Consider the following 25,409-nt stretch of genomic DNA (forward strand, 5'->3'; position numbering starts at 1 on the left):
CCTATTTCCTCTTGGTGCTTAGTACCTGTACCTGTCTGCTCATCTATCCTTCTTGATATTCTACTTTTCCTCTCTCTCTCTCTCTCTCTCTCTGCACTTTTTGTTTCCTCTTCGTGTAGTTCAGATTCCATCCGAACACTTGTGTTCTCTACTTCGCTCGCTATTGTACGAGTGTCTCCTGTTTACTTCGAGTTCTGCCTACTCTGCCTCCTTAAGGTTTACTTCTACGCTATTCTTACCTTATCTCTGCTCCATTGCGGCTCCTCCATCTCACCATTCTTACCTTGACTCTGCCCTCCTTGCGGCTAGCCTTTTCTTACCTTGCTTTCCCCTTCTGCCTCGCTTCCGAATTTCGGGTCTGTTACTTTTTCTCTAGAGCTTTGGCAATAGGTGGCAGCCTCCTCCTGTTTTCTTTCAGCCTTCCGTTTGGAGCTACAACCCTCGATTCCGAATTTTCTCCAGTTCTCATTCAAGATCCTTCCACTTCCGAACTGCAGAGTTATTGTCAATTCCTGTTTTTTCTATACTCCATCATATCTTCCAGAAAAGAAAGATTGAACTCACAGTATACACCCTTTGCCACTTAATGTTACCACCTTGAAGTCTTCTTTCAACCATGTACTTCTGAGAAATTCATCAGTAGCCTTCTTTGTGCAAAGACTAAGATACAAGGGTTTTTTCTGCTCCGGCTTTTTCCTTGAATTAGGGGCTTGCTCCTTGGCCTTCCCCCTGACTCATGTTTTATCCCTGGCCAAGGTGGCGGCTGAGGGGGCTCGCCCTTATCTACACCATAAGAAGGAAAGAACGGAAAGGTCTATTAAGTCTACGAGACTAAAGAAAAAGTCAGAAAAGCAGGAGAGTTCCTGGGAAGACACAGGTGAGGAGGAGTGGGGTGAAGATTCGTCCAGTCTTTACAGTATACAATGCCAACCAGAACAGATGGCCTCTTTGGAACAATTCCAAGAACTCTGCAACGCCATCCAAGGGCTACGGACGGACATGCAGACCCTCCAAGCCCAGAACAGGCCCTCAAGCAACAGGTTGATAACCGTGAAGAGGGTCGAGGAGACTTGTCACCAATGCCACTTGCCACAAGGAAGTTTGATGGAAATCCAAGGTTGCTGAAGGACTTTTTAGATGCTTGTGCAGTTTACTTCACCTTCAGACCAAAGGCATTTGAGACAGACAGGACCCGAGTAGGTTTTACCATATCCAATATGGTAGGAAGTGCCCTAGCCTGGGCAACCCCTTTGGTAACCAACGGGGATCCAGTGTTAAACGACTATGAGCAGTTTGTTCAAGCTCTCAAGACCCGTTTTGATCGACCAGAGGTACTGTATCATACTTTTGAAGAATTGTTGGACGTCAAACAGGGGAACCAGAGTGTCCAATCTTACATAGCACAGTTTCAGAGGTTGGCTGCAACAGCAGGATGGCCTGACACAGCTCAACAGACCATATTCAGAAGAGGGTTGCAGGAGGAGATAAAAGACGAGCTAGCCCGAGTAGCTAGACCAAATACTTTCCAAGAACTTGTTTCACTGGTACTGCAGATAGAATTTCAGCTACAGGAGAGACGCCAGGAACGAAGGAAGATACGTTCTCCCTCTGCTTGGCCTTCAGTTCCCCCTCAGGTGAAGGAGAAGGTGTCCACAGAAGAACCAATGGAGCCACAAGGGGTCCTTTGACACTTGAAGAAAGGAAGAGAAGGTGTGAATCTAATTTATGCATGTATTGTGGATCTTCCAAACATCTACTGCGAAATTGTCCTGATGTTCCTCCTCGGCGTTCGGGAAACGTGCAACCCTGTATCTATGCAGAGGAGATATCCGGGAAGGAAGCCTCAACCCTTGCAACTGTACCCAAGCAAGAAATGAAGGACTAGAAGACAATCGTCTGATGGTATTTCAACTTGAGTTAAAGATTCAATCTCGACCACCTCTATCCGTATAGGCCATGTTGGACTGCGGAGCGGCAGGAAATTTTATGGATGTGACCTGGGCTACAGAACATCAGATTCCCCTTCAGGTCAAAGAGAAGGCAGTCCTGTCGAAGGGATGAATGGCCGTCCATTGACCTCAGGTCTGATAACAAGAGAGACCATACCGTTGCAGATTTCGATGAGCCATCACACCGAATCCCTTACTTTCGATGTCATACGAGCCGCTCATTTCCCCATCATATTAGGAATCTCTTGGCTGAGGCGCCATAATCCTCAGATTGACTGGTCCTCTAATAAACTATACTTTGAATCTGCCTTTTGTAGCAACAACTGCTTTGAAAAGGAGCCATTGGCGATACAGGCAAAGGTTACTAAGGTACAACTGTGTAACACAGTGTCTACTATACCTCAACAGTATTGTGCTTATGCTGAAGTTTTTGAAGATATTGTACCTCGACTCCTCCCACCTCATCACCCTGAGGACTGCTGTATTGAACTCAAAGAAGAGGCTTCTCTCCCCTTTGTAAGTATGTAGCCACTGTCTGAAACTGACAGACAAGCCTTAAGGGAATATCTTGAGGCTAACCTCAAGAATGGACTTATCAGAGAATCATAGTCCTCAGGTTGCAGCTTCATTGTTTTTTGTTTAAAAGAAGGATTCCCAGGAATTACGTCCCTGTATAGACTATCGAGGCTTAAACAGTATTACTATCAAGGATCAATACCCCATGCCCTTAATAAGAGACGTTATTGAAGCTGTAAGGAAAGCTCAGTATTTCACCAAATTGGATCTCCTTAGAGCTTATCATCTCTTGAGAATAAGAAGTGGGTATGAGTGGAAGACAGCTTTCAGGACACCCATGGGTTTATTTGAATACTGCGTCATGCCGTTTGGGCTGGTTAACGCCCCAGCAATTTTTCAAAGATTTATGGATGAACTTTTTGTCAACATGCTTTATGTTTCCGTGGTTGTCTACCAGGACAACATACTTGTCTTTTCCAAGAACCTTGATGAGCACCGACAGCACGTGTCAGAGGTATTGGAAAGACTCCGGAATAATCATCTGTATGCTAAGCCCGAAAAGTGCATATTCGAAGCTGAAGCAGTACCCTATTGGGTTTCATTCTCTCATCCCAGGGAGTTCGGATGGATCTGGACAAGGTGAAGGCGATTATCCGGAGGACAGAGCCATCCTCTGTAAAGGAAGTGCAACGTTTTTTGGTACTGGTGAATTTTTATTCTCATTTTATCCCAAATTTTTCTGAATTAGTACTGTCCATTACATCCCTAATGAAGGAGAGTGTTCCTTTTGTTTGGCATCCTGAAGCACATAAGGCCTTCCAGTCTCTCAAAGAAGCCTTTACATCAGCTCCTGTCCTCATTCAACCTGATCAAACAAGATCGTTTATACTTGAAACAGACGCCTCTGGAGGTGCACTGGGGGCCGTCTTGCTACAAGAAGACCATGATGGACAAGAACACCCAATAGCCTACTATTCACGAACACTGTCCTCTAGTGAGAGGAATTACTCTGTACTAGAACAGGAACTTCTGGCTATGCATATGGCTAGTGAAGAATGGCGTCACTTGTTGCAAGGCGCATCCTACCCTTTTGTGATTCAAACAGGTCACTGCAACCTCAAGGTCTTGAAGGAGATGGAGTGCAGAAATGCTAGACACGCATGCTGGGCTTACTACTTCTCCAATTTCGGCTTTACCATAACTTACATACCTGGTACCCAAAACAGCGTTGCAGATGCATTGTCCAGGGTTTGGCCGAAGGGAGACCAGGGTATATCCTCAGTAGAAAGAATTCTACCCGAACACAGATTTGTTATGGAGGTTAACACGTTTCTTCAGAAGGTTCGGTCTGAAGTAAGTTGATATCCCCTAAGAGAGCTGAAGTCCTTCTGTCTGCAAAAGAGAGAAGGGTTATGGTTTCGGAGTAATGCTCTCTTACTGCCTTCAGATGCATTACAAAGAGTGGCTCTCCAATCCTGTAATGACGCTCCCTTGGCAGGACATAAGGGCCAGAGGGCCACTTACGAGTTGTTAATGCACATTTTTTGGTGGCCTACCATCAGCAAAGACGTAAGATCCTATGTATCCTCTTGTCCTACATGTGCGGCCTGTAAGGTTTCCCGACAGAGACCTTTTGGTCTTTTACAGCAGGCCAAATTACCCATGCAACCGTGGGAAGTTATATCGATGGATTTTGTAGTAGATCTTCCGGTGTCTCGAGGATTAACTGCCATAATGGTAATTGTAGACTCTTACACACAATTGGCCCATTTCCTAGCCCTAAAAGGGGTACCTACTGCCTCAGAGACAGCTGGCATATTTCTTCTGGAAGTCGCAAGGCTTCATGGTATTCTTCAGACAGTAATCTCTGACAGAGGTACTCAGTTCACTTCTAGGTTTTGGGCATCCTTCTGTGTTAGTTTGGGTATTCAAAGAGCTCTTTCTTCGGGCTACCATCCCCAATCTAACGGGCAGACTGAGAGATTGAACGCCAATTTAGAACAGTACCTCAGGTGTTTTTGCAATAAGGAACAGGATGACTGGTCTGATTTTCTCCCAATGGCAGAATTTGCCTATAATAACACTTATCACACAGCTATCCAGATGAGTCCTTTTAAATGTACCACACTTGACACATGCTAGTTCTAAGTTCCTTTGATACAAGAACACCAGCAGTGGAAGGAATGGTATCGGAACTAAAGAGAATCCACAGAGAGGCCTTGCGATCCTTGGAAGATAGTCAGAAGACTTACAAGAGGTATGCCGATTGCAAAAGAACCTCTAACCCTCTATGGGAACCTGGTATGCGAGTGTGGCTCTCCACAAAATACCTTCCACGGTGGGTACATTTAGGCAAGTTTACTCTCCGGTATATTGGACCTTTCAAAATACTGTCCAAGATTAACCCGGTAGCCTTCAAGCTAAAGCTGCCCACTAGCCTGAAACGTGTACATCCAGTATTTCATACTTCTTTGCTGAAAGAATACAAGTCAGATCCTTTCAAAAGACAACAAAAGAAGGTTATGACATCGGCTGCTACAGAACCAGAGGAGTATGAGGTCTCCAGGTTGGTGGACTCCCGTTACAAGCAGGGTATTCTACAGTATCTGGTTCATTGGAAGGGATTTCCTAGGTCGGAAAGGACTTGGGAACCCCGATCCAATGTCCATGCTCCCAGACTTATTCAGAAATTTCACAGGCTCTACCCGGGAAAGCCCGGGGAGGGTAGGCACCGAAGGAGGCATACTGTCATGCATCAGGCATGGAAGCATTGGAACCGATGGCGACTCGCCTAAAATGGTTGTTAGAAGTCCATCTTAACGGTCTATGCCTTTCCAATATGGCCGCTTGTCAATACATAGGTCCTTTTCTCTAATTGCTAGCGCGTTGTATCGTCTCTGATTCTCTCGCCAACAGTCCCTGTGATTTTTCAGTGACTATTTGCCTTCCTGCGTTATTCCCTTTGTACCCTTTATTCTTCTCTAGGTCTATTTCGTGTTCTTGCTGCCCCACCTTCTCAGAATTTCATCCTTTAAGGTATGTTTGGTGTCCTACGATCTTTCCCTCTCTCACTACTTGGTCAGTTCCTATTTCCTCTTGGTGCTTAGTACCCGTACCTGTCTGCTCATCTGTCCTTCTTGATATTCTACTTTTCCTCTCTCTCTCTGCACTTTTCATTTTCCTCTTCGTGTAGTTCGGATTCCGTCCGAACACTCGTGTTCTCTCTACTTCGCTCGCTATTGTACGAGTGTCTCCTGTTTACTTCGAGTTCTGTCTACTCTGCCTCCGTAAGGTTTACTTCTACGCTATTCTTACCTTATGTGCGCTCCATTGCGGCACCTCCATCTCGCCATTCTTACCTTGACTCTGCCCTCCTTGCTGCTTTATTTACCTTGCTTTCCCCTTCTGCCTTGCTTCCACCTTTCGGCTATGTTACTTTTTCTCTCGAGCTTCGGCAATAGGCGGCAGCCTCCTCCTGTTTTTATTCAGCCTTCCGTTTGGAGCTACAACCCTCGATTCCGAATTTTCTCCAGTCCCCATTCAAGACCCTTCCACTTCCGAACTGCAGAGTTGTTGTCAATTCCTATTTTGTCTATACTCCATCATATCTTCCAGAAAAGAAAGACTGAACTCACAGTATACACCCTCTGCCAGTTAAAGTTACCACCATGAAGTCTTCTTTCAACCGTGTACTTGTGAGAAATTCATTGGTAGCCTTCTTTGTGCAAAGACTAAGATACTAGGGTTCTTTCTGCTCCAGCTCTTTCCCTGAATTAGGGGCTTGCTCCTTGGCCTTCCCCCTGACTCAGGTTTTATCCCTGGTCAAGGTGGTGGCTGAGGGGGCTCGCCCTTATCTACACCATAAGAAGGAAAGAAAGGAAAGGTCTACTAAGTCTACAAGACTAAAGAAGAAGTCAGAAAAGCAGCAGAGTTCCTGGGAAGACACAGGTGAGGAGGAGTGGGGTGAAGATTTGTCCAGTCTTGACAATAACCATGGACCCGAGGAAGGTGTCTGCCATCTTGGAGTGGCTGCCTCCCACCTCGTTAAAGGAGGTTCAGAGATTCCTGGGTCTGGCTAACTTTTATAGAAAGTTTATTGGACATTTCTCCCAGATAGTGTTGCCCATAACAGCCCTACTCAAGAAAGACTCTAGATCCTTTTTCTGGACGGACCAGGCTAACCAAGCCTTCCTTTGGCTGAAAGAGAGGTTCTGCACCTCTCCGGTCTTTTGCCAGCCAGACCAAACCCAGCCCTTTATGGTTGAAGCTGATGCCTCTAGAGGAGCATTGGGAGCAGTTCTTCTTCAAGATAAGAACGGGAAAGAACATCCAGTGACTTACCTTTCTAAAACCCTCACAGCAAGTCAAAGAAATGACTCAGTGATAGAGAAGAAACTGTTAGCTTTGAAGGCTGCCTACGAAGAATGGAGACACTTTTTACAAGGGAGTACCCATCAGTTCGTATTACGCACCGATCATAAGAACCTAAAGATTCTCAGAAGTATGGAGTGCGTAAATTCGAGACAAGCTCGCTGGGCTCACTTCTTTAGCCAGTATGACTTTACAATAACCTACATCTCTGGTACCTAAAACAGTCTGGCAGATGCTTTATCCAGGTGTGAAACCCCAGAAGTACGTTCAGTCCCTTTAGCTGAGTACCTATTTCCTAGGAATAGAATAGTGGGCTTGGTATCTTCTTTCCTCCAAGAGGTCAGTGCTATCACCACACCCGATCTTGAAACAAAGGTGCCTCGTAACAGACGTCAACAGGTCCGCTGGGCTGATGGATTACTGTTGATTGGTCAGAGGTTGTACATCCCCACTAGGTCATTACAGCTGAGGATTCTAGGATGGGGTCATGATCATGCCCCTGCCGGCCATAGAGGGGAAAGGGGTACTTTTGAGCTAATTTCTCACTTATTCTTTTGGCCTTCCCTCTTTCAAGATGTCAAGAAATATTTTAGAACGTGCCAGGTTTGTGCTAAGAATAAGAACCCCACGAACAAGCCTTATGGCTTACTAGAACAATCTGAGGTACCTGTTCGACCTTGGTCACAGATATCAACGGATTCTATCGTTGATATGCCCTTGTCTCAAGGTTCCACTTGTCTTATGGTCACAGTAGATTCATTTTCCAAACTTGCCCATTTTTCCCCACTGCCAGGTGTGCCTTCCACTTCAGAAATGGCAGATGTTTTCCTTAAGGACATCTTTAGGTTGCATGGATTGCCAGATAAGATAATTTCTGACCGTGGTAGTCAATACACCTCCCGGTTCTGGGCAGCACTATGTCAATGGCTCGGTATAGAGTGGGCATTGTCCTCGGGGTTTCATCCTCAGACCAATGGCCGGACGGAGCAACTCAATTCCTTTCTTGAACAATACCTCAGATGCTATATCAATAGTTTGCAAGACAATTGGGTGGCCCTCCTGCCAACTGCGGAATTTGCACATAACAATTCGGTACATACCGCTAGGGACCTCAGTCCGTTCTTCTTCACTTACGGAATACATCCATGCGGAATACTCCCTGTGTTCAATTCTCCCACCAATGTGCCCACCATTGAGTCCACTCTGGCGGAGATAGCCACCGCTCATAAGACTGCTCAATAGAGTTTACACATGGCTAGAAGGAGATACAAGGTACAATCAGACTGGTCTCGTTTGCCCTGTCCGGAATGGAAGGCAGGTGATCGGGTCTGGCTGTCCACTAAGTACTTACCTCGATGGACCCACCCGACCAGGTTAACTCCCCGATTCCTTGGCCCTTTCAAGATTACAAAGGAGATAAACCCAGTGGCCTTTCGATTGCTGCTCCCAAAGAGTATGAATCGGATTCACCCTGTGTTCCATTCCTCCCTTCTTTGCCCAGTGGACCCAGATACACCAACCGTTAGGAGGGGAAGGTTGCCTAGTTGTCCCAAATCTATCCCTAAGGAGTATGAAGTGTCTTGTATTCAGGATTCCAGATATAGAAAGGGGCGGCTGGAATATTTAGTGGCTTGGAAGGGTTACCCCCGCTCCGAAGACTCCTGGGAACCGGAGTCGCATGTCCACGCACCTGAGTTGACCCGGCGGTTCCATCGGCTCCATCCGGGTAAGCTGGGTGGCATGGGCCTTGTAGGGGGACATACTGTCATACGCCGTGGGGGCTGGCGTGTGTGGAGCAGGTGGCGCTTGGGCGGCCATTAGCCTCCCCGTCACGCTCACACGCAGCCCACAGTAACGGTCTAGTCTTCCGCGGCTTGCTGCCATCGGAAGCCTTTTCCATCGCTCCAACTCGGAAGCCTGCACATTGAAACCTACTCGTGTTAGGCTTTCAGGTTGGTGCACTCAAGTTTTTCTCGCTGTCACTGAGTGCTTCGCCCCCCCCCCCCCACCGGCTTCCAATTTTCTCTGTGTCTGCGTGCTCCCTGCTTCCCGTCTCCTTCCCACCTTTCCTCTTCTCCACTGTATTGCTGTGGTAACGCTCGGCAGCCTCCCCTTGTTCCTCTTTTTCCCCCTGCTTACCTGCTTTCCATATTGCCTTCCCTTGCCTTTCGATCAGCGTCCTTTGGCATACCTGGGGGTCCTTCTGGCTTTCTCTGGCTTATCCGGTCCATCCTTCGCCAGTTTCACCAACCATTTACTGCTCTGTGGAAGCACTGCAAACCTCAGCCGGATAGTATTTTTTATGCCTAACGGCTTTTTCCCCTGGACTAGTTTGTTCCGGAAGAGGGGCCCCCTGGAACACTCACCCAAGGGTCAGGGTGGCTTCCTTCCGGGGCAGACCCTATCTACATAAAAAAAGGTTCGGCGGACAATTGGATCAAGAAGCCACAGGTGAGGAGGAGGGGGAGTGAAGTGACCAGGAATCGGAACCCGAGGTGACAGACCTTGATACCTGTCACCTGTCACAAGGCCACAGAAGGGCTAAAAATCCAAAATTGCCCGTAAATACAGCTCTCTAATCAATGGCAACCTTCAAAGTGCTGTTTTGGAGCTAAATTCTGTCATCGTTCCAGTGAATTATTGGAAGGAAAAGTGTGCTGAAATCAAAGATTCCCCAGGCAGACAGTGGAATCCAGGCATCAATGCCTGACAGCTGCTTAAGGAAATTAGCTGTCAAATTCAGTTTATATGTGTTTTCTTTTTCCTGAAGAAGTGTAAAATCCACCCGTTTAAAGCATTTTTCTGTGAAAGGCTTAATTCCTTTAAAATGTCAAAATCCATTATAAACTCTGTTCATTTTATATCTTTTAAATAAAAGATTGTAGGTGAATTTTACAGTAAACCAGTGGAAGTAACTGATTAATACTGATTGGGCAGTGCATGGCCTGGGAAAGTTAACATCTCATCTTGACACTGCCTTGAAAACAGGAAGCCTAATTGTTCCTGCATAATGACAACAAGCAGCACAATGGGACCTCAGTAGACTTTCGTCTGGGGCTGAACCAAGGACAATGGCAAGCTGTCCAACTGATCTCTACAGGGGAGCTTCCCTCCAGGAAGGGGACATACCTTCCTGATCAAAGAACTGGACAGCTGCTGCCTGGGAAGGGGAGGTTACAAAAGAAGAACTTTGATGTTGAATCCTTGTTTTTGATTAAAGTTTAAAACTCTTTAACTGAGCAACCTAAAGAGGCATACATCGGAAAATTGGTAGACATTAACCTAATTTCAGGCTCCTGATTTGAAGACATTGATGAAACTTGTACCATTTAAGGGACCAAAGTTATGAAAAAACTCTTATTATAGCAGAACGATTAATGCTGAAAACCCAAGATTGTATGTACATGGTCCGCTGATAAACGCCCAGAGATGTACCGAGTTAGAAATGATTAATCCAAATTGTTGTGTTTAAAATTGGTAAAATTCTATAGAATAAGAAAGACGGCTCGCACAAAGACAGGGATTGAATGTGAATATAGACAATCAAATATGAATTGTGGGTGTCTCATTTTATTAGGGTACATAATGTTAGAAATGTACATTTGTGCAAAAGTTATGTTTTGGTAAAAATCAATGTGGGAGTTCCTAAATCGCATCATAAAGATGACAGCTCTGTTTAGACTGCCAACCAGGACAAAGCCTGTGCCTGCGGCCACTCACCGCCGTGGGGGTGTGTTTTTGAAATTCTGCACACAACATAAACTGGGGGATGGCATTTGACAATATAAATATAGGAGTTCCACTACACATAAAACACACTGCTTCCAGAACCCATCCACATTTCAGCGCAGCACCTGGTTACAGAACTCTTCATCTTGTAGCTGACTCCAGAATTCTTTGAAGATCCAGATTTCTTTGCAGAATACAGACTCTAGTCTTGCTGAACTGTTGCTAGCTTGACCCAATTTCAAAACCTCCAAAACGTAAAAGAATAATTCTGATTCTGCTTGGCTTGCTACCATTAAGTCTTGCCTGCTGAAACTTGCATCCTGTCATCTACCGTGTCCAGTAACCAGAAAAGCCCATCCTAATCCAGCCTGAGGCGCAGTACAAAATTGACCAGAACCGTGCCGCAGAGCCAATCCCTCCAGAGGTGCCCTGCTGCCGGTAGACCTGATCCAATCCAATGACCAGAGCTAATGGTCCATTTTAATTACAAAGGACTGTAAGTATTAACAGGAAGAACCGTGACCCATAGTATATCTGCATTGTATTATCCCTATCTCAACCCATCCCATCTTTAAATTCAGAACCATAGTATTGTTAGACTTCTCTTGTGCTGATTTGTTTCTCATCTCTGTTGCAAAACCATAACTCCTTAGTGATTTTGAATAACTAAAGTAAATCCCAGAAATCGAGTATCCACCACGGACTGGTTCCGCTGGCCAAGTAGCTGTGAAGTTTCATGTGTGGCATCCTCTTTTTCATAGTCATTAATATAGTGGAATGAAACCCATCTGTAATTTTTAAAATTGAATTCCTGTTTTCATTTTCACGCCGATTTGGCAAAAATGCCTCTCACTAAAACCTCTATAACTTCTTCAATTTTAAAGATAGAAACACAATTTCAACTCTCACTGATACCTAAGACCCTTAGCTACATCCACAACGTTTTCCGACAATATCACATAGTAAACGTTCGCAGCGAATTTGCAAAGTTCAAAAGTTTATACGTGTCTCTTTCCCATTTCAAAGTGCTTCTTCCATCCCATTCTGATCTACAATGTGTACTGTTGTTTATATTATAGCTCATGTGTGTTAGGACTTGTTTAGTGTTGCTTTCCTCAGAAATTCTATCAATTTAAGCATTTTTGCACCCTTTTGCATTATTTCACAAAGAAATTTTACCTGTCAGTTTAAAAGTGTCATTTGCCCAAAACGTTTTTCTCTCTTGTTGGGGAGGGAAGATTGCCTATAAACTCTACACCTTGTCTTTCATTCCTGAATACCTGCTGGTTACTCACATTTGTGTAGGTTTGCTCATTTGTACTTCAGTACTTTACTGGGGGAACTCTTAACCTAAACGCTATCTGTGCACAAAACAAAACTGTTCTTTTTCCTGTGTTTTCTATGCTGCATCATTATAAGTGAATTCAATTGCTTTGCTTATTTTCTGAATTGTATTGTCACCAGTAGGTGATTGCTGCCCCATATATATCTATATATTAAACTCATGCGTTATTTGAATATTAAATAAATAAAATAAATATTGACCTTTACAAACTAGCCTGATTCCTGGTTCAGTGTGACATGGGGGGTATTTTGAGATGGGTGTGATATGAGTGGTATATCAGAATATTGAACTTATAGACAAAAATAAATAAGGGTTCCATTGCGCACTACATGCTAGGCGAGACCTGGGTGTGTGCCTGATTGAAATCCCTTACACTCCAGACCCCTAGTTCTCTCTAGGCTTCACTACTGCAACCGGCTCTTTCTAAATCTGCCTGCCTCTATTCTTCGCCCTCTGCAACTAATCCAGAACAGGACTGCAAGTCTTGTCCTTGGCCTCAAGCCCAGGGATCGTATCTCTCCGGCCCTGAAATCTTTCCACTGGCTCCCGGTGGCTGCAAGGATCAAGTTCAAGACCCTCTGCATTGTCCACAAGGCTTTCTGGGGCTGGGGATCACACTACATCCAACTCTCTCTTCCTAAGCACTCTACTTCTCGAGCCCTCTGCTCATCCACCTCCAACTCCCTGAGGATCAGACACTTCTCCAGACAGAGAGTGGGGGTTAGATCTCGCTCCTTGGCTGGTGCCTTCCTCTGAAACAGCCTCCCTGCCTCTCTCAAACTTGAGCAGGACCACCTAAGGTTCCAGAAGCAACTCAAGACCTTACTTTTCGCTTCTGCTTTCTCTCTGTCTCTCCCCTGCTGATGTACTTGTCGGCTGTTCTAACTGGCTACCTGGCCACCCTCTGAACCTTAATGGGCACCAGGCTCCTTCACGACCAGTAGCCCCAAACATTGCCTCCAGGCCTACCGTGCACTTAGGGACTGTATCTGCAACTCTAAAGTCTGCTGCCTACCTGCACTTACTTAAAGCCGGCCACCCCAGTGGCACTTAATTGAGCTTGGTTTATTGCACTCTCCCACCCCGTGGCACTTCTCCTCTCCCTTCTCCTGTGCACTTGTGCGATCTGAAGGATATAAGGTCAAGTAAGATTGTTGTTTTGTCCTCCCTTTGTCTCCCCTTACTTGTCCTATCGCGCCTAGAAACACTTGTGTACGGGCACGTTATAAATGACTTATATCATATCATAAGCCATGTTGAAAGGGAGATGTGTTATGATCTTCTGTTCCATGGCAGGAGGTATCCCTGCGCCACGGAACACGAGAATGGAACATTTGGCTTGGGGAGTGGTGTGTTTGACAGTTGGGGTTTGATCGTATCGGTGGTGGCTAGTATTGGTCCTGTGTGCGGGCACTTAATAAATTAACTACCACACTTACATCGCTACACCATAGCTCTCCATAGCTCTCAACTCACCCGCTTTTGGCGGGTGTCACCCGCCTTGAAAGCAGACTAATCACCCGCCAAGTCCCTCATACGCCCTCATACGCCCATTCACTTCTATGGGCCTCTCACCCGGCAAAAACAAAATCGTGTGTTTTCACCCGCCTTGGTGACAAAAAAGGTTGGGAACTATGCTGCACAACCCTTCCGATTTGGGAAGGAGACTCCTTATTTTTCAAGTAAAAATATTGCTCTTTTTCCTTTCTACCACCTAAAATTATTCTAAGCCAAATGCAAGCCCATGGGAAATTCCGTGACCACATCCCTCTCAGGTACTTCAGAATGTTTGCATGTATAAGCGGGTGAGGCAAAATCAGCTGAGTTGTCAGGCATGTTTAGAGTACGTTAAAACCATACACATACATGCCAAACCTCCCGATTTAGGCGGGAGACTCCCGATTTTTTTAACCAAAAATATGTTGTTCTTTTTACTTTCTCTGCCTCGTAAAATATTTCTAACCTCAATGCAATCCAATGGGAGAAGAGAATTCTCCCGCTTTCTTTGAGAAAATCTCCCTCCTAGGTGCTGAAAAACGTTGGCATGTGCATACATGCCATCCCTCCCAATCTAGCTGGGAGACTCCCAGGTGCTCCAGAATGTTGGCATGTATTATTAATACATGTTACTGGTAAACAACCTTTCTTGATACCTAAAGCAAGCAGTCAAAAAACATTCGAGTAAGTTCCAGAGTGTATTTGATGGATTTACTGACAACACTGGGGTGAAAAGAAGGTGGGTGAAAATGAGAAGGTCAATTGTGTGGTTACTGAGATGAAAAAATCCAGCAAAAGTGTTACATTTGAAATTGTTATCTGATACACCTATTAAGAAATAAGACATGTTTAAACATACGTTCTACTGTTTGAAGCGAATTTACAACTTTTCTTTGTTTCTAATATCGCTTAAATATTACAAATGAAAAAAGTATAAAATCAGAAAGAAAAACCATTAGATTTCAAATAATACTCCACCAATTGATTTTGTATTTTCTAAGATGGCCGCTTAGTATACGGACAGCGGTGTAGGACACATCTAGCGTCTACGCGACCAGTCCTTCGTTGATGCCAATGGTCGTTCGTTTTGGGCAATGGATGTGGCTTTCGGTCTCTGTGTTGGCACCAACCTGAAATTAGCGTACTACGTGACTTGAGAGTGTCTGTGACGGTGTCACTGACCCCGTGTCTCCTGTGCCTCTGCGTTTGTGTACAATGTGTCCGCACCTTCGCCAGTGACAGCTCCACGGTGCAATGATGGCGGATGTGAACGATGAGCCCCCACAAGAGGATGAGGTGGAGGAAGGAGATAACCAGCCCCCTGCCCAGGAGCCACAAGGCTCATGCCCCGCAGAGCGCAGTGGACATGTCGCGGTGACAGACGGGCGACGCATGTTTGTGTGGGGAGGCTATAAGGTGCACTTTGTAAGAATATGCTTTCCGGTGTTTTTCGAGTACGCACTCCTGCCTAAGACTTTCATTGCTTAAAGTATCTATCCCTATAAGCCTCCCAATGTTTGGAAAGGAATACGAGATAACATGAAAAGACAGTAAAACAGCTCGCAGTTTGTCGGTTTGGTATTCTATTTTGGTTCTTTGCAATTTATTTGAGATTTCGATATGTTCTCCCATCAATATAGTTGCCTGTATCTAAGATTATAGGCAGTGGTGGAAATGGAAAAAAAATGGTGGACCCACAAGGGCCGGGGTGGGGCGGAGTTTAGGGGGGCGGTGCCCGAGAAGGCTGGCTTAAGTTAAATAGTTTAAAACGGCGCTATTTCTTTCATGCTGCTTCTTTTCCGAACTATATATCAATTCCACTTCCATGGCTCTGGTGGTGAGTTACTTCACTGTGCAGAAAATAGTTTTGACCAGTATTGCTGAGTAAGTATTCTTTAAAATGAACAATTTGCAGTCCATTTTTATAAAAACAAACCTTTCACTTGGGTACTATTCAAACACTCAATTTTTTCCTTTACTTGAAACACACCCAGCGCAGCTCCTGCAGTTGGGTGGCTGCATCGTGTGTGATGTTAATAGGGGTATGTATTTATGCAATGTCTGTCGCAAACAAGTATCCGACAAACATTGCATAAATAAATAATCCAGGTCCATGTATCCGACAAACGGCATAAATAAATAAACAAACCAGGTGAGCACTGTAACTTCCTCTTGTGACCTCTTGCATGGGATCACCAGAGGAAGTTAGTTTTCTTGCGGGCACTTTTTTTTCCTCCCCAGCGCAGAGCAGGGATTTAGGGCGGCTGACTCTGGCCGGATCCCGAGATCCGGCTTCACATCTGGGGCCGGATGTCGGATCTGGCGAGAGCCAGCCCTGATTATAGGTGTTAAAGGATCTACATCGTTCGGTGAGTTCTGCGTGACTCCCGCTTGTTGTTCACTACTAGAACTTACAGGTGATAAATGATCCATGTCTCTGGTGTTTTTAGGAATTTACTTTTCAGTAAGCCAAGTTAACCATCTTTGCATTCGTGTGAGACATCAATTGGATCATAGCATAGCGATATCATTATTTATTTATTTGCATTTGTAAAGCGCCAACTGCCCTCGGGCATCAACGCGCTGTTAAGAAGTCTTACTTAGTTACAAAAGTGCGTTTGAAGGCATACAAACATAAGCAACCCAACGACTCAGAGCCCACTATTCTCCCCACAATTTAATACAGTCCCGTGTTAGCCGGGCCCGGATGCAGTTTTGGTATAATGTTACATAGGAGCCGAGGCGTGCAGCCTTGGATCGATGCATTCCCACTTTATGCTTCTATTTCAGGAACCACATGACGAAAATAAGTCTGAAGGCGGACCAATAATAATGTCGGAAGGGAAATGGGCACCAGATGCAACATTTCCCTAAAAATGCACCTCCCAGACACACACACTTTCCCCAAATAGTCTAGGATTGCAGATAACATATAATGATACGGCCCTCTTTCAATATTTGTGGAAAGAATTTTAGGGGTCAGGAAAAAAACATCGCCTACCTGGCGACTTTTTCATGTCGACATTATCACATGGAACCATTATGAAGTACTTAAACCAGTTTCAGCTTGGGAGATTAATGGATTGAGAGTTTTATAATGCACAACATAACAAACTCAATCGTATCTAGGCGCAGTTGACAAATAAATAAGGCAGGATTGAATACAAGTTTCAAGAAACAATTCCCTAACGGAATGTGGTGAAAATCCATCTCACTTTTGAACAGGTAGGTTTTTACCACTTTACGAAACTGGAGGAACGCCTCCAGTTTCCTAATCTCCCATAGTTTGGGTCCGTACACAGAGTATCTACGGTCCCCTCTCAAGATTAGGGAATGGACAGAAGGAATTTGTCCCTCAATCTGGTTTTCTTGTTGGTTGATAGAAGTTCAATTCTGTCAGGTGCCAAGTTGTTCAAGCCTTTACATGTCATACACAGCATCTTGAATTTGATCCTATCCTCCACTGCTAACCAATGCAGGGAACACTGCTGCCCTAAAGTAGGTGCAGACTTCCTCACTCCAAATATTAATCTAACGCCGTCATTATGAGCCTTCTGAAGTCGCTGAATTTGTTTGGCTCGAGATGAAGACATAAACCAATGCAACGCAATTTGCTGCTTGGCTAACAGCACTGCTATACTAATACATTTCCTGTGACATTTAGGTACATCATGCACATAGCCTAGCAAATATGTTTCAGGGATCTTGGGGATCTCCTGCCCAGTCATTTCACTTAATTTCTGCATGATTTGTCTTAAATAAATCGTAACCTTGTTTCAAGACCATGCTAACTGCATAATGTCCACGTCTTCCAGTTTGCATAGTAGCAGTTGTAATTTTTTTAATTGGTTTGCTGTATAATATACTATTTGAAGGTATTTAAATTGTAGTAAATGGGGGGAGGGGAGGAATATGAACAGTGTTTATGAAACCCAGCGCCAACCCAGTCTAAATATAGCATTGATCACTTGGAGATATAAAACGTTCTTATTGTATTTACTTTACTCAAAAGCTAGCAACACTTCTTCTCAGAAGGGTGTAACACAGAAGTAAGAGCGTGAGAACAGTAGGGAACCCAAACAAGAGTGTGCTTGTACTATGAGTAGTATGTGAGACTAAGGCAAATGGGGAATATCCTGAACCATTGGATATGCTGCAGTCGTAGGGGTATTGGTGATTTCCCTATATCACCTTAAGGAAAGAGTAAACAAAAACAAGATAACCTCCGCTGACTGCGCTCTCCCAATGAGTGATATTGTTTAGCAAAAAGCAGAAGCAACGCTGGTTGCATATTTTTGTGCCTGTGTGGCTGTATTTATTTGGGGAATATTATAGAATAAATCAAAAGGTAACATACAAATCACACTCTTATATGAGGCATTTTATGGTTGGATTGCCTTCTGCCTGCCATACTTGGCATGTCAAACTTGTATTCCACCAGCTTGGCTGGTAACCAAAATAAGAACATCTTTGGTCAAACACAAACTGTTAGTCAAACAAAATATGAAAGCTTATGAAGTATGCCGTAACACAAGTGGTTATTATCATATGGTTACTTTATTAGGATATTAATACATTTATAATATAAAGGGGATATGGCAGAACAGATGCAGTGAGCCCTTCTCTTCCTCCAACCGCCGGCTCAATCTCTCCCATTCCATCTCCTCACATTCTCCTTGTAGATCTTCTCATCGTCACCAGCACCAGCTGTAGTATGCAACACTACACATCCCTCTTCTTCCACAAGAACCCTCTCATTCACAAAAGTAAGTTGGTTTTCTGTAACTCCTTCCAAAACATGGCATTGAGGACTCTACTCCACTTTGTACATGTGTTGAATTTGATAAAGGAAAATTACACTTTGTCACCTTCCTGTCCCCATCTACTTCCACACTTCCATCCTCACTCCCATTGGACATTAGCATTACTTGTCCATTATTCCACATTCTCCCATTACAAGTTCTCACTGCATGTTTAAAAACTTCAATCACTTTAATGGGATTTGACCACTTACTTCCTTTCATCCTCAAAGGCTCTGGTAATTTAATCCTCACATAACAACCAACACAAGGACTATTATTGGTTCTAAATCTTCTATTATCATACCATGTTTTATTATTAATCTGTCTCTTCCTGATATTTGTTTCTACATGACTTGTTATCAATTCATACCCAATATATCACTCATCCACCCTGGGAACAACTTTGTGTTGGCCTTTCTGCCTCTACTCAACTCAAAAGGTGACACCCCTGTTGTGCTATGTGGAGTAAGGTGGTCGGTCAAAATACCGAAAATAAAATCTCGAATTATAAAAAGCACGAATTAAAAATCTCGGAAAAAAAATATCGAATTTTATATTTATTTATTTATATGTGTTTTTGGGGTCAGGTAAGTAAAAAAAAAGGGTAAAATAAAAAAAAATGAAAATGAACCCCCCCATTTTGAAAAAAAACGCATTGAAAAAAAAATTCGATATTTTTTTTTCGATATTTTTAATTCGTGCTTTTTTTTCGAGATTTTAATTTTCGAGATTTTGACTATAAACCATGGAGTAAACCTATGTGCTATAATAGTCATTCTTACCACTTCCTTCCAATTCTTCCCATTCGACCAGGCCCAGCTAATTGCTTCCTTGAGTATTCTGCTATACCTCTCCACAATACCATTCATCTGGGGGTGATAAACAGCACTGGTTAAATGTGTAACAGACTTCCCTTTTAAATACTCCTCCATCTCCTTGGATTTGAATTGAGAGCCATTATCGGACAAAATCACTTCCGGATAGCCTTCACGACCACACACTTCTTCCAGAAAGTCAATAATACTCTTTTTCATAACATTAGACAACATTTTGACTTCCGCCCACCTAGTAAGCAAATCAATCACCACAACACAATATGTTTGACAACCATCATTCCACACCGGACCCAGAACATCTATACCCACTTTCTTCCATGGTCTAGCCGGTATATCAGTTACCACCATCGGATACTCCTCACTCACACAAATTTTATCCGACTTGTTGCAAAGGATACAGGTCCTTCTTTCGATTTGCGCATCACAACCAGGCCACCAATATGTGTTCCTTATTCTGTTATTTGTTTTCGAAATGCCTTGGTGTCCCAATTGTATTATTTTTTCCCTGATACCTCCAGGTGGAATTAATCTGTCTCCTCTTAGCAGATAATCATTCTGACAACTTAGTTCATCGCTGATACGCCAGAATCCTTCAACTTCTGCTCTTTGAATTTCCTTCATTGGAACTGTTCTCCTCTCGATATTTTGCATTAAAAATATCATTTTTTAAAATCTTTCTTCATCTCTTCTACCCATTCTTTTCTGGAAAATCATTTCTTGTCCTTCCGCTTCATCACTTTATTCTTCCAGATTCGTCAACCTAGAAAGACAATCTGTAGCATAGTTCTTCACACCATGAATATACCTCATTACCGGATCAAATTCTTGCATTCCAGACACCCATTGTCTAATTCTTCCTGATACTTTATCCAATCCTTTAGTCCTGAACACCTCTACTAGCGGTTTGTGGTCAGTGTGAAGTTCAAATCTCGTTCCCCATACAAAACTTATGAATTTATCAAATGCCAATGCTTCCTTCTCTATAGTCGCATATGATTTCTCTGCTCCTTTTAATAAACGTGAGGCAATGCTATGATCTGTTCTTTTCCATCATCTACTTGTGTTGACACTGCCCTTAAACCAACATTGCCTGCATCGGTCGTAATTATTGTACGTCGTCGTCGCACATAATTGTTTAGAGCTGGTGCTGCTCCTATAGCATTCTTGATGTATTTGAATTCTTTCTCACAGTCTTCACTCCAATCAAATTTCTTGTTAATTTTGGTTAGGTCTCTCAATACTGCTGCGTGATCTGAAAATCTCCTCACATACTTCGAATAATATTCGGCCATTCCCAAAAATGTCCTTAACTGCTCTCTGTTTCTTGGAGTGACCATTTCCTGTATGGCAGACATCAATTCTGGTATGGGTGCAATACCATCGTTTGATATGACATGACCCAAATATTCAATTTCCTTTCTATTGATCTTCGATTTTTCCTTACTCAGTCATACCAGCTTTATACAGTTTCCTTAGAACTTTCTCCAGCCTTCTATTGTGCTCTTGCTCCGTATCTGCATATATGAGTATATCGTCTTGAAAGAAAATTACACCTTTATCTCCATCAAATATGTGATGCATAATTTTCTGGAACACTGAGGCAACTGAAATGAGTCCAAATGGCATCCTACGGTACTGATCTAGCCCTTCTGGCGTGATGTTAGATGTTTTGTATCTTTATGTAATTTAACTTGATGGTATGCAGATGTAAGATCTAACGTTGAAAATATTTTTGGCGATCCCATAGTCGATAGTAATTCTTGAATATTTGGCAATGGATGGATGTCTTTCAGGTATGACACACTTGTTCAGCTCCCTTAAATCAATACATACTCTAACCTTTCCTGAACTTTTTCTCACAATTACTAATGGCGACACGGTTCATAGTGACTGTTTCGGCAGTCACAGTTTCGAATGACAAAAGTTCTGACACAAAAGTGTGAAAAAAAAAAAGTTTTGAATGTTGTTTTTTCTTTTTGTATGTTTTTTTTAAAACACTTAATTTACTATGTAAACTTAAAATAAACCCGTTAATATTAAAAAAAACATTACAAACTTTTTTGGGGAAACTTTTATTTCAGAACTTTTGTCATTCGAAACTTTGACTGGACACCTGGCGACACCCATTCCGCAGCGTCTATTTTCTCAATAATCCCTTGTTCTTCTAACTTTTTTAGTTCTCTTTTTACTTCTTCTCTCATAGCCAATGGAACACTTCTCAATTTTTGGGCAACTGGTTTGCACTTTTCTTTGAGTTGTGTACGGTGCGTAATTCCTTTGACACATCAGATTCCTTCTTTGCACACATCCTTTTTTATGTCCTCTGCATTTTTTATAGACTCCACTGCATATATGGACTCCTCCGCACTGGCATCTAGTCATACTTTTAACCATGCTTGATGCGCCAACTGAGCAATGGTGATGCACCTCTTTTTGACACATAGATTTTTCCTATAGCTGTCCTGTCTATGAAGCCCAGAGTGGCTTTGAACCATCCTAAAATATCAATTTTCACCCCTCCATAAGCACTGGGATTGATATCAGCTTCATTAAGCCACTTGGGTCCTATTTTTCTCCATATTGCTTCTGGTAATAATGTATATTTCGCTCCGGAATCTGTCATCTTGATCGGATTGCCATTTACCATGATAATGGTCTTTGGACTTTCCAATTCGACTTCATTGTCATTGTCACTGATAGCAAAGACACATTCTTCCCCTTCATCACTTTCTTCATTACCAATCCAATTCATATTGCTCTTTGTTATCCTGCAACATTTGGCTAAGTGTCCTTTTCCATTACAGTTTCTGCATATTATGTGCAGGGCAGGACAGTCGGGGCTACTAGCCCACTGTGACGGGCTGTCACATTTCTACCTCTGCCTCTTTGACTCTACGATTTGTCATAAAGCGTCCACGGTTGTATCCGCTGTAACCACGTCCATAACCTTGGCCTCTTGTATCTCCATTATATCTGGATATGCTTTGAGCTCTGAATTCTTCCTTCTTTCCCGTCACATAATTATTGTGATTATTTCCATTATCTGACTGTGTGGTTTGCAGAACATTGATATTCGATTCTGCCTTTATCGAAATGTCCTTCGCCCTAGCCTCCAATGTCTTAACACAGTTCTCCATGTGTTCTACTTCTTTCGCAATGCATAATACTTCCTATAGAGATGGATCATCTTTAGCTCACAATTTTTCTCTGATTTTTGGTACTACCACATTCCAACATTGATCTCTCAACCTCTCCTCCAATTGATGCCCAAATTTGCAATTCTTTGCTAATTTTCTGAGAACCGTTATATACTGTTCAACACTTTCTCCTGCTTCTTGTGACCTTTTCCCAAATCTGTATCTCTCCTGTACAGTACTCAACTTTTTCTCAAAATGTTTGTTCATCTTAGCAATACATTTCTCATATTCATTCATATCCCCTCCTTCCGCTGCTGGCAGATCTGGTAAGTATTCATATTTCTCTTGGCCTGCTGGGCCTAGGCAATGTAAAAGTAGAGATTTCTTCCTCTCTACACTGTAGTTCGTGCCGCACACCACAATGGCATAATGTTCGAATGACTTCAGCCATCTTTTCCATGGCAAAACTGGTTCACCTGCCTCTGGTAAGAACATGGCTGGTGGTGGAACACCATGCATTGACATGTTTTCTATGTGGATATGGTCTCTAGCACCACTTTGCTCAATGATTTCACTGTCCTGATTGTTACAATTATCGCTGTGTAAAAATGTCACTAAGACTGATTGTTACTCAGACTGGCAATTCCAAATTGCTTCTAATATTCTTTTTTTTTTTTAATGTTTCTTCTTATTTCAGACTCTCTCAGACTGCCAATTCCAAATTGCTTCTAATATTCTTTTTAAAATTTTGTCAAAAATGTACTAGGACGAGGCGCAGGTGATCAATCCACACTCCTGTATCTTTGCGTGCTAAGTTCGCACAGTTTTCAATAGGATTTCAACTTCCCATTCACTTAAACTCACTCGATGCGTGCGTGACAGGTCTCTGTTGCAAGGCCGTTGCACTGTTTACTAGTTGTCATGGAAAGCCAATATGGCTGGACGCAAACAACATTGCGTAGGGTCCTTTTCTTTATATGGGCTCGCGCATTCGCTCGTATGGTACTTTCATAAGATGCGAGCGCGCAGCCTTGAAAACGAACACCACAATCTGCTACAAATATTATATGTATGTTAATTTCACTGTACAATACCTTTAGCACTGTACGGCAGTCAGTCTTTTGAGCTGCAGTTCTCTTCTCTTGATGTCATAGTCCCTTTTCTACTCGCCGCAGTCTTCTTCGCATGGAGTCTCATATGGTGCAGAGACAGGTCAGCAATCCTCGTCGCCACTTGAAGTATGCCGTAACTCAAGTGGTTATTATCATATGGTTACTTTAATAGGATATTAATACATTTATAATATAAAGGGGATATGGCAGAACAGATGCAGTGAGCCCTTCGCATGGCACCCCGCTTGAGTTCTAACTTAAGAAGTCATTATTATTGCCTTGTCCATGTATTTGTGGCTGTTCGTATATTAATTAGTGTGCCGCAGTTTCTGACCACCTAGCCAGATGATCCCTTTCAACCGGCTTGTTGTTCAGATTTCTCGGCTACATTAGGTTGGTACTGATTGAATTATCAGCCGTGTTTTTAGACTAGCATTCTGCTTGGTCATGCACTTTATTTGTGAATCCAATGTTGCTACCTAGATAGGAGCTCGCGAACATGATTTAATATGTATGTTTTAAATGTATAATGAAATAAAAATAAAATGTACATGTTTTCCAATTATTGCTCTTTTTGTATGGTCTGATTTGTGGTTCCGAATTTGGTGACCCCTCTCCCTGTCCTTGTTGCCGGACTCCTCCTTAAACTTGATTTTTTTCCACTGACATAATTTTGCGTATATTATTGTTACTTCCTCTTTGTCAGCGAAGTAGAGTGTACCCATCCATTGTTGCCTCTTCTCTTCCTCCAACCATTGGCTCACTCTCTCCTGTTCCATCTCCCCACATTCTCCTTCTAGATCTTCTCATCGTCACCGGCACCAGCTGTAGTATGCAAAGTATGCAACACTACAGCTTATTTGTTGAAAACATTGGCATTTGCCTGCCCAATTTTATGAACAATAAGTGATTAAATGTGTGCCTGCCGACACGTGTTTCGACCCTCTGAGGTCGTCTTCAGGGCTGGCCTTGATTAACTATTTCTGATTGCCTATTTCAATACATTGTAGTCACATATGATATCATCTGCGTTGTGACAAAGTCAACCCTTTTATTGGCATAAATTGCGATACTTCTGAAAAGTGGAACTGCTCTGAAAACCACCTGTGGCGGCCCCAACGCGAGCCAGTTCAAAGTTGTGGGTATGCGAGTATTCCGCCGATTGCTTTAGTCCCAGAGTGGTAATCAAGTAATTTCAAGCGCAAAGTCTCATTATGTTAATGAAGAGCACGGACCGTGGATGCTGCTTAAAATGCAGACGACGTTCCACACAGCACAAGTGAAACTGACGTGTGGAGCATCTAGGTATTTCCGCATTGCATTCAGGTCACATGCTTGGTCCAAAATGCAATGCAGTTTCATTTGCTGTTTTGATTTTGTTAAGATTGTGCCGCACCGTTTCACAAGGAAGCCGTTTTGGTAAAGCTGCCGGGTGACTGGAATGTCATTAAAAGTTTACAGGTGGTTTTGTTCGTATGAAGTCAAAGCACACTTTAGGAATAATTCATATGTCAACGGCCACGGAAAGAAAAATGCTAATTTGATTATGAATACATTTTTTAAAAAAAGACCTATAAGCTTTTAAGATGTTTACTATTGCGAGGCTTTAAGATGTTTAAATGCTGTGATTTTTAGATTATTCGTTTTGCGACTTTTAGCTTATACAGTGGAAAGTAATCAGTTTGTGGCATTGCAGTGAGAATGCAAGCATATTTTAATGTGTTCAGGGGTGATAAGTATATAGTGTAACACAAATGTGTTCTTTAATGAAGAGCAGTACACAATTTAGTAGTAAGTGAGATTAGAAATGTGAAGTTATGTGGCTATTTTATTCATGAGCAAACGGCACCATCAAGAAATGTGATTGTGTCACGTAGTATTTGGGACAATACCCTACATGCACTAATTGGGGAAATGCACGATGTTGATGTGAGATATGTAATTTGCACGAAGGTGGTAGTGAAACAAGTTAATATTCTAAGAAAATGTTTCTTAAATACATATGTAATTACACTGATGGAGCAGTGCCTGATCAACACTGCTCTGTCCAGTGTCATTGTCATTCCCAAAATGAAATATATGTTTGAATTAGTTACACATGTGCATAGAGTAGGT

At 42.9% G+C, this 25,409-nt stretch overlaps 1 protein-coding gene across 4 annotated transcripts in view; it reads left to right on the forward strand.

Moving 5' to 3' along the window:
- Positions 1 to 25,409, forward strand: part of KLHDC2 (kelch domain containing 2) — a 1,007,914-nt gene that overhangs the window by 23,797 nt on the left and 958,708 nt on the right. Inside the window, exon 1 of one of the 4 annotated variants that reach the window (XM_069637403.1) lies at positions 14,528 to 14,832. The exons of 1 other annotated variant lie outside the window; for it this stretch is intronic. In XM_069637403.1, the coding sequence (XP_069493504.1) occupies positions 14,662 to 14,832 (171 nt within the window). In that variant the 5' untranslated portion in view covers positions 14,528 to 14,661. Of the gene's footprint in view, positions 1 to 14,527; positions 14,862 to 25,409 lie in introns of those variants that run through there. 2 more of the 4 variants (XM_069637404.1, XM_069637405.1) reach the window with 2 other exon arrangements.

Source organism: Ambystoma mexicanum, chromosome 14 (genome assembly GCF_040938575.1).
Source record: "Ambystoma mexicanum isolate Mex_15411 chromosome 14, UKY_AmexF1_1, whole genome shotgun sequence".
Classification (NCBI taxonomy): Eukaryota; Metazoa; Chordata; class Amphibia; order Caudata; family Ambystomatidae; genus Ambystoma; species Ambystoma mexicanum.